General features: G+C 41.2%; 1 protein-coding gene across 1 annotated transcript; it reads left to right on the top strand.

Annotated features, from left to right (window-relative positions):
- Nucleotides 1-351: 351 nt before the first annotated feature.
- On the top strand, nucleotides 352-9,334 carry cldn2 (claudin 2). The gene is made up of 3 exons (XM_033649361.2): nucleotides 352-582; nucleotides 2,666-3,308; nucleotides 6,937-9,334. The coding sequence occupies exon 3, from the start codon at nucleotides 6,945-6,947 to the stop codon at nucleotides 7,764-7,766; it is 822 nt and encodes a 273-aa protein (XP_033505252.1). The 5' UTR covers nucleotides 352-582; nucleotides 2,666-3,308; nucleotides 6,937-6,944; the 3' UTR covers nucleotides 7,767-9,334.
- The last annotated feature ends 634 nt before the right edge of the window (nucleotides 9,335-9,968 follow it).

The raw sequence follows: 9,968 nt of genomic DNA, 5'->3' as shown, positions 1-9,968 counted from the left end.
AATCCCTGCAGGCAGGCTGGGAAATCTTGTCGTAAGCCTTCCCAGAAGAGTGGAGGCTGTTCTAGCAGCAGATCAATGCCATTGACTTAGAATGACATGTTTAATAATTACAGTACTCTACAAAGTTACACCACTAAAAGTTTGTGATGATGTTCATGTTTAGTTAGCATTATATCCTGTGTTCCTCTCTTTGACCCACCAGCCAGTCTCAGCAGCACAACACAGAGGCACAGGCCGACCTGAGCTGCCTCATTAGTATGCAGTGTGTCCAGATAATGCCCCTCTGTGGTTTATAATAATGGCTCAGTGTTTCTGAGTGTGTGGACGTTGCCCTCTCATTCTGCTTTCGTAGGGGAAGTGACTGGATTACACGCTAATCCCATTATGATGCTGCTGCTGCAATGTGAGGGCCGGTTGGAGGGATTAGGAACCAAAGGCTCGAGCTTCAGGATGGGGATCAGCAACAAACTGGGCAACTGTAACCACTGACACCAGTACAGACACTAATGGCACATGTAAACAGGTCAGATGACAATGCTGCTGACCGACGAGGAAGGGCATATCTGGAGACACACTGACATGGTATGTATTATTTGTTGTTATGATTGATGTTTTTGTGGCTCTCGGCATCAGCAACAACCCAAGAAACAGTAGATGGATGGTGACGCACAGGAGGCTGCCAAGTTTGGCGTCAGCTTTAATGAGCAGTAAATTCACAATGTGTTACGGCAGGTTTTTGTATGGAGTCTGAAATGTGCCGAAAAGAAATGTAGACATTTACTGTGTGTGTTTAATAATACTCAGGTATGATAACAGTGATGAATTTAAGAAAACTAGTACAAATTGATGAAATAAGTTTGCATTTAAATGATGCATCAAAAAAGTCAAAGATAAAATAATAAAAATAAGTAAATGTTCCGCCTCTAATTCCTGAGGGCTGATCACACAGAAAGCATTTTGCCCATTGCGTCCTCACACTAACCTTCCTGTGTAACCAATTTTTTGTTCATTGATTTCACAGTAATCAGTAGCTAGTTCCTAAAATGTTGAGGCAGAGGGTACTTGCTGTAGCTCTGATTGAGGGTGAGAGGCTGTCAGTAAATAGTTTGTGGGGCACAGGGAAACAGAGATCTGTGTGGGTACATGAGACCCTAAAAAAGAGGGTGGGTCATGGGGAGTACCACCAGTTGGTCCAGGAGCTTCTCCTCAAAGATGGCTGTTTCCAGGCATATTTTAGGACGACTTGACAGCAGTTTGACAACCTGATGTCTATCATCGGTATAGCTCTGAGTATCCAGCAACCGCTACCACCAGTTTCTCCTCTATTGTTTACCAACTGTAAACTTGTTGTCATGACCACCACAGAAGGCCCGCCTCTCAAAACATCCAATTGGACAATGGGGCACTTTTCCGCTCTGAGTTGAAGTTTATTCAACTCGAGGAGTTCAGAAAATGCCAGGCGACTTGAGTGCTGAAACATGAGGCGCGTTGCACAACCCGGTCTTGCTCCGGGTTGAAATTCGGCGTCTGGGCAGTGACTTGCAGCGTCACCCACTGACAGAAAAAAGCTGTCCTTTAATGTCAGCATGATACGTGGCTGGTTGCCATTCAAGTTTAACAGCGCTCGGCGGCATCAGGGGGAAATGCGACAGAACAAGTACAAAAGTTAAGGCGCCGAAAGTCCAAGTAGGGCGGGTGAGAGCGCTAGTGAATGGGTCCAACAATCACCGACTTTCACCAGGGGGGCTGGTGTTTGCATCCCGTAAGATTCTAAAGCCAAACCCTGTTCTTTTTTGCCTAAACCCAACTACCTGCTTTTGTTGCCTAAACCCAACCTTGTGCTCTAGATGTTGGAGGAAAAAAAAAACATCAATTTGTGGTGCTGTACCGACACAGTGCATTTATTTTGAAAGAGACTGTATGTAAATGGTAAATTTCCTGTGAAAACAGAAGTGCATTTTGAAAGAAGACAATGCATGTAACAGGCAGAACTTGACACGGTGTCCCAGAATGTCAACAACCAACGCACCCAGGGTACCTTTCATGACGGATCTATGACCAAAACACGATAGCATAAAGCTTAATTCTCCTTAAAAACGATTACAAAAAGGCGCCTCCAGCTGCTAAAACACTTTCTGTGTGATCGGGGACTTATTCTGTCTCTGAGTATGAACAAAATCATAAATTCACTGACTGAACGAATTAGGGAATAAGAGAGAAGGGAGCAACATAGGAAGGAAGGAAGGAAGGAGGGAGCAAGGAAGGCAACAACAAATGGAAACACATTGTTTACGTCTTTATGTCGACTGTCTGTCTTTACCATCACGCGTCACACAGAGGGAAACATCTCTGCTGAGAAACCCAAAATGAAAGGTGTAAAATAAAACAAAAAAAATTAAATTAAGATAAAAACAAATTATTTCAAAAGCATTATAATCACTCCCTGTTTTTCTTGCTTTGGGCTGGTTTATTCCAACTTTAATTAAAAAACACAAAAAATGCTCATGAGCAGTTTTTGGGATTTCTGCAGACTGAACAGGGACATGAAAGGATAATTATTTTTATAAATTCTTTTCATTAAAGTAATATGGCACTTAAATCTTTTGCTGAATTAAACATTTTTCACTCAGAGAACTGACATCCTGAAATATTCATTCTCTTACAGGGGTCTGCTGAGCGAGCTGCTGCCGATAGTGTGCCACCTGTTTTGGAGAAATGACCGATGAGAGAATGATTAACCTAGCTGGCAGTGCTGATGTATGTGTGTTATTGTCAGTGGTTTCACTGTGTCTGTGTACATGACAGGAGGTGAAGGTCTGGATGAGGGACAGAGATCAGAGACAAGAGGCAGTGACAGAGAGACAATGTTCAGGAGGACACTTAACACCATCTGTTGTCCTGCATTACTGCTGGTTTAAGAGGAAAGTCTTTTTTAACAGTCGTATTTCCAATTCAAAGGATATTACAAAAGTCTTTTTTGGCTCCCTTGGTCCAATGCAGCCAGCAGAGTAAGTGCTCATTAGAAGTACAGCAGCGGCACAACAGCTGCGACTATTTCAAGGTCTGAGGAAGCAGTCAGAGTCTGATACAGCTGGAGAAACAGACTACTGGAGAAGCAGGGGCAGGTTCAACAGAATTACCAGCAGTGGTGAATACAATCTGTACAGGCTGCAGGCTCTGCTGTGTCTTTATCCTCTACCTCCTCATCCTCTGCTCCAGCTGCAACTTCAGCTCCTGCAGCGAAAGAACATAATCAAATCTTCAACTCGTCCAGGGTCTGGCTCTTCCATAATCTGCGGCACTCTCAGGTAATGCATTAAAGTGGACTGTGAGTGTGTGTATGTGTGTGTGGTGTATAATACTGTATTCTCAGGCACAACACGACACAAGGACTTAAACTTTGAATTAATACAGTTATATCATTAGAGAGATGGATGTATTGGCTTGAAATATTCCTATTTAAATGATATCTGGCAAACAGCACTTGAGTTTTCTAATTAATATGAGACTACTAGCAGAGTTTCAAAAGAGCCAAATCATCTGCTGCAGCTGTATTGGTCCCAAACAAAGCATAATTTGGGGAGCAAATCAGAAAAACAAAATATTCTTACACTAAACACATCTGAGCAAATAAAGGCTGTTAAATGACAAGCAATCTATGTTTCATTGTTGAAGTAGTGATTGAGTTAACCACAGTCAGTTTTTCATGATGTGTTGATGCTAATTTATCTTCTTTATGAGTAGTATTGGATCTGATTTGAAACATGCAGTTGTCGCATCACTGTTTGTTGAGATTGCTTTAGCTTAAAGTTAACTCAGTCCGTACCTGATGTCTGGACTTTTCCAGATGCAGGTAAAGCCGCCGTAACGTCATGTCTTCCACACTGTAATTATGAGCAGCCATGTAAAGACCTTTCAAATTAACGCCCTGGTTGTAAATAGTAATTTTGAGTCAGACATAACAGGGATTACTTATGGCTATAGTTTCTCCCTCTTGGCTCTTTTTAAAGTATCAACAAACCAGAGGCAAAATAGCCACTGGTTATAATTTGGATGTGACTAAGCACCACCTTTGCCAGCAGTTAAGATTTCATATCAACACCAATACAGCCAATTCAGCTCATTTAAAAGGAGCTATATATGTTATGCTGTTTGTATGTGATTTTGGTCGTCAACAAGCCGATACAGTTATCAATTAGATTATGCTAAAAGTAATTTGACTGTGTAACAGTTCACCCCCAAGTCCAAAATACACATTTTTTCCCGTACATGTAGTAGTAAATTTGAGGTGATACTCTCACTTTTTCATGAAAGGAAGACCATAGCATATTATCAACATGAAATGTTGATCATTAATAAAATGATCACATAAATTGGTAAATGCTTGACAAACGCATATAAACACATAAAAACTAACATACAATATCAAGTTAGTTTTTTTGTGATCAAATTTTTATTTAGTTTCTTTGCTAAGTATTAATAATAAATTCTACATACAAATTTTGCGTTTGTTGAAACAGCAGCTACTAAATCAGCCCAGCTTACAGTTAGTGAGCTAACAAAGCCAAAAACCACTTGCTTGTTCAGGTTAGCTTATCTGTAGCTACTAAGTTAGCAGCAGCTGTAGCATGGCTAGGTGCGTTAGCCTCCCCCCTCTGCACATTCATTGTGGCTGCTCACAAGAATAACCGTACACTTTGAATAATAATACAGCTATCTGGCTAATGTGTTTCAATAGTACGTACATGTTAGCTAACTAGGCTAGTTCACCTCACTGTTATGCATAAGCACCACATAATGATTTAGCGTTAGCTAGCTAACATGATTGCACAAGGATTCAAAATAGTTAGCCTATCGTTAATGTTGTGTACCGTACTTACATTTGTTTTTTATGAAAAGGTTAATTTATCTTCGCTAATAATTTGTTGGATTTGTGTTTATGTGTATTTTTTAAAGAAAAAAAAGTTCAGTTAAATTAGCAAACAACAGAGTGCCCTAAGAATGAGTGCTAAAACCTGGAAATGAGTTAGCATTTTACCACTCACAGCTCCCAGGGGCCGGTTGCACCAACTAGTCTTAAGCCTGGCCTTAAGCTAAGTCAGTGGTAACTTGGCGTTCGCCTTCCCACCAGGCAGGGGAATCCTCCCCAAATACGTCAACAATGATGTCACTGTAAATTGAGGTTTTCAGGGAGGACCCCCGCCAGTTGGATGATTTTTTTTGGAGGAGATGTATTTTTTTGCCCTGCTGAGAAGATCTTTCCACTTCTTCCTCATGTCAGCCTCTGTATGAAGGCAGCCAGAGTCTGAACACGTACTGATGTGCCCCGTTATCTCTGCCCATACCGACTGTATTTTCTTATTTGTGATACGTCCTTGTGCTCGCTGTACAGCTTGATTAATTTTCTAATTTCAGTGTCAGTAAAGTTTTTCGTTGATCCTTCATGTTTTCTTCAAATCTTAAACTGTAAATAAACTGTCAACACAGATGAGAGGGGCTGTCAACTGTCAATTGTCATCTGTCAAGCACGCGGGGTGATTCAGTGGCACGTCATTTAACGTCACCGCGCTCCTCTAGGCAGGCCGCGTGGGGCATTCCGGGGGCATTCACATGGACGCGCACAGCTAAAACCAGCGTAGTTAAGACCAGGCGTAAGCCCTGTTGGTGCAACCGGCGTAAGTCCACTCCTTAAGACTGGTCTTAACAAAGACCATCTTAGGAGTTACGACCAGGCGTAGTAAAGACCAGTTGGTGCAACCTACCCCTGGTCTTGAAGGCAATGAGTTTTTGAATGGTTTTGTGGTTCAATACCTGTGATTAACACAAGCTTAAAAGACTGTCAGGTTTTGTTCTACAACATAAAATACGTCCGTAAACACCCCTCTGTTGAATTTTGAAGCTTATATGTGTCTTAAAAAAGGCTGTCGCTAACAAGTTGCTAAATTAGCTTACAGAACGTCATTATGCCAAGCCACGCCAAACATGGCTTTGCCATCTTGTGATGGTGATGTTAAGTCATGCGACTGTAGTGTAGTTTGTTTATATTGTTTAACATTAGCTTTTTACCCCTGGCAATTGCATTTAGGCTTCAATAATCACAACAGTGGTGTATATTTGTGAAGATTATCTTGCTGAACGAGACGTGTAAGTAGGCAACCATAAACGTTTGTTTGCCACAGAGCTCATTTTTTGGTAATAATCCAAAATCCAATGGAAAAATCCCATAGGCTTTTTGACACAGGAGCCAGTGTGATGCTAACTAAGGGTCGCAGGCGCCCTGTTGAAGTGCCATGCTTTACATTGTTTGGTTAAGTGGAGGTAGTATAATGGAGTCTGTAATCAAGCCTTGGACTGCCAAGTCATATGGATCTATGTTGTTTACAGGGAAGGGTTTGTCCAAATACTATTGCATGACCATCATACACCATTCTTACAGATGGCACCCTGTCCAAAAAATTGAACATGGCTTGATGTAAACTTCCCATTCTCTGTGGAAATGTAAATTTAGTATCCCATTAAGTGGCTGACAACTCACCTGACATTTAATTTGTCGTAATTTACTAATGCCACATTTATATCACACTCAATGGATGGTAGGAATAGAAGAGAAACACATTTGTATAGTATCCAAGTGTTCAGGTCACGGGACGTCTCAAGAGAACATATAGTTGCAGGTTAAAAATACTGAGGATTGACAATATTAAATTTGGGTTTAATTGCCCTGAAGGACTGACTTTGGCTGACGATAGGCGTCTATATTTGTTTGTCTTGTCATGACTTGGATGTTGAAACTCTGGAAGTCACAGAAACAGCAATATGACATGAACACATCTGCTACAGACAAATTATTGTTTGTTGGTTCCTCAGGAGCTGATCTCATTGCGTCTGTTTATTCATCTCCTCTCTGTGTTTGTTTTTGGGTCTCCTCTATCACAGTTGTTGCCATGGCGTCAGCAGCTCTGGAGCTGATGGGCTTCTTCATGGGCCTGTTTGGGATGCTGGGCACCCTGGTCGCCACAGTGCTACCATACTGGCAGATATCCGCCCACATCGGCTCCAACATCGTCACCGCCGTAGCCAACATGAGGGGCCTGTGGATGGAGTGCGTCTACCAGAGCACTGGGGCCTTCCAGTGTGAGACCTACAACTCCATGCTGGCCCTGCCCTCCGACCTGCAGGCCTCTCGGGCTCTCATGATCATCTCAGTTGTGCTGTCTGTCCTCGCCATTGCCTTGGCGGCCCTGGGAATGCAGTGCACTCTGTGCTTGGAGAGCTCAGGAACAGTTAAGAGTCGTGTAGCAGGCACAAGCGGTGGCTTATTCCTTGCGGCAGGCTTCCTGTCACTCATACCAGTGGCATGGACCACACATGAGGTGGTCCAGACCTTCTACCGACCCACCGTACCTACCAGCATGAAGTTTGAGCTGGGGGAGTGTCTGTATGTTGGTCTGGCCTCTGCGCTCATCACCATGCTAGGTGGAGGGATGCTGTGTGTGTCATGCTGCGATGAGCAGAATGGCGGCCGTGGGAGACGGCACGGCGGAGGGTATCCATATCCAATGGGAGGTGGTGTGCCGGGCACAGGGGTACGGACAACCTCTCAGACCTACCACAACCCCACCATGCAGGTGGGGGGCATCAATGCAGCCAGCAGGGGGCAGACGCTGGTCCGCAATACCAGTCACAGCTCCCAGTCCAGTGTACATGGAGTCCAGGGAGCCAAGAAACCCACTGCGGCAGGATATGACATCACAGGATACGTCTGAGGTCACTGTCACTCCATCACACCTTTAAATGTGGCCTGCAGTTAACTTTCCTTTAATTACATATATTTATGTAGTGTATTTACTCGAATGTTGTCACTATATGCTTGACGGAGCAACGGGACAAATTAAATACACAACATGCAAACAAGTCCAGAACCTGGCTTGTCAGAGTGTGTCTGACGGCCTCTCTGCAATCTGTGGTCGGTCCTTTTTGTAAGCTTTTTTCAAAAGGTTGTTGAATAAAGTGGAAGTGTGACATTTCATTGGAGGACAGTTTCAAATGCAGACTATGACTGCAGCTATTTCACCGTCTTTTCTTTGTAAATGTTTGATTGTTTTGTAGGATGTTGCACATTTCCATCACCCTGACAGCAACTCATCTGTTATGCAGAGAAGTCACATAAAGTTAAAACTACACACATATACACAGATGTGTTGAGAAGATTAAACGACCCTTTGATCGTCTTTTATCATTTTTATGAAGCATGGATGGCTCCGTCTGTGATAATGATGACTGACAATGCTTCAGCAACATTTGTGAAAAATGAAACACATTTGGGGGAGTTCACCGCGTCAGTGCCACATATTCCCATTTTCAAAAGTTTTTAAATCAAAAATCCATGACTAATGGTTTGGTGCCACATGGTGCCTGTTGACAAAGTACAAAAAGTTTTAAATGGAGGGATACAGTTCTGCGCTTATATACATTTAGAAAAATATATACATATTACATCACAGAAATCTGCTGTTCTTTCTATATGTCGAGCCAACAAATACATAGGTTGTTTGTGCTGCATATTACATGCAGGAATTGACTGTTTTAAGAAAATATAAATAACAAATCAACTTTAATACTGGTATGTGAAAGCAAATGGAAACATATCATAAACTGATGATTTGGTCTTGTGGATTTTTGGACGATTTAAATGTGTCAGTAACATCCTAGAAACATTTTGACTCTCAGCTGATTTTTGTTGTCATTATTTTGGACAGTCCAATATTGACCTAACCCTGATATTTCTATACTCTTCTCACAGTACTGTATCACCTGAAACTCAGACACTGGACTTCCCACATTTAGTGTAAGCAAATCAAAATATAATTGTCTCCCTGATTACAATCCAGAATCAAACATTTTAATGCTGTTTTTATATAAATTAATATTGTGCCTTATTATCATAGTGTGAACATGTTACATGTATTTGGGTTGCAGTCTGAAATATGAATAATGTTTGCTGAGCGTGTCTTGGGCATTTATTTATACATATTATCAGAAGTTTGAGGATCACCTTTTTTTTTATAAAAAAAAAAACCTTTTTTGTTTGTTTGTTTTTACCAGTCTGAGGATCTACAGTATGCACCTGCGTACACATTCATATGGACTCATGGCGCAAAACGTGTGTCACAATGTTGAATACGTTGCCAAAAACTGAAATTATTGTGGCATGGCTGATGTTTTCTGCTGATTATCAGGGATGTATTTACAGAACATAAAACAACTTTTGTCAACAACGCACCACAAAATCACATTTTTAATTGGAAATAAATGATAACTTTTGTTACTGTCATTTGTTGAATTTTTGTCCCCCAGAACACTATGACACACATGAATGCTTATGTATGTAGATAGCTGCATTAAAAAGTGAGCCCCATAATTAAGAGTAGAACAGAGAATAGACAATTTATGCACCGTATGTAGTTTTTGTAGTGCATTCACACTGGCAAAGCAACAAACTGATGATTTTCGAGTGAAGTATTGATAGACACTATTATACCAAAAATACAGTATAGAAAGACAACAGAGAAACAGCTCACAGACATTTATATAAATTATAATTTGGTGAGTTAACTGCAGGAATATCAGAAAAAAATATAAAGTGTTTCCTTTAAATACCACTAGTCCGATAGCCCGTCCGTGGGCCCTCCTAAAGTGATTTTTGATTATTATGATATGCAAACAACTTCTGTATTTGTTGTTGTTTAAGTGGTTTACTCATATAACATATCATTTGAAAGTGATCATCTGCTGCACCTTTTCTCAAGAAAATATTCAGGCAAAGATTAAAAAAACAACTTTATTTCAGTGTGTTGAAACGTATGCAACTCAGTGACAGAAGCAGAAACTTCAGTGTTACATTTCAAATGCACACGTACAAGTATGTACATGTACTAAAAATGGAACAGATCTCTGTTTATTTTGGG

This window comes from Epinephelus lanceolatus, chromosome 11, assembly GCF_041903045.1.
Source record: "Epinephelus lanceolatus isolate andai-2023 chromosome 11, ASM4190304v1, whole genome shotgun sequence".
NCBI classification, from domain to species: Eukaryota; Metazoa; Chordata; class Actinopteri; order Perciformes; family Serranidae; genus Epinephelus; species Epinephelus lanceolatus.
The sequence above is the reverse complement of the archived record's forward strand: the minus strand, read 5'-3'. Positions and strand labels throughout refer to the sequence as shown.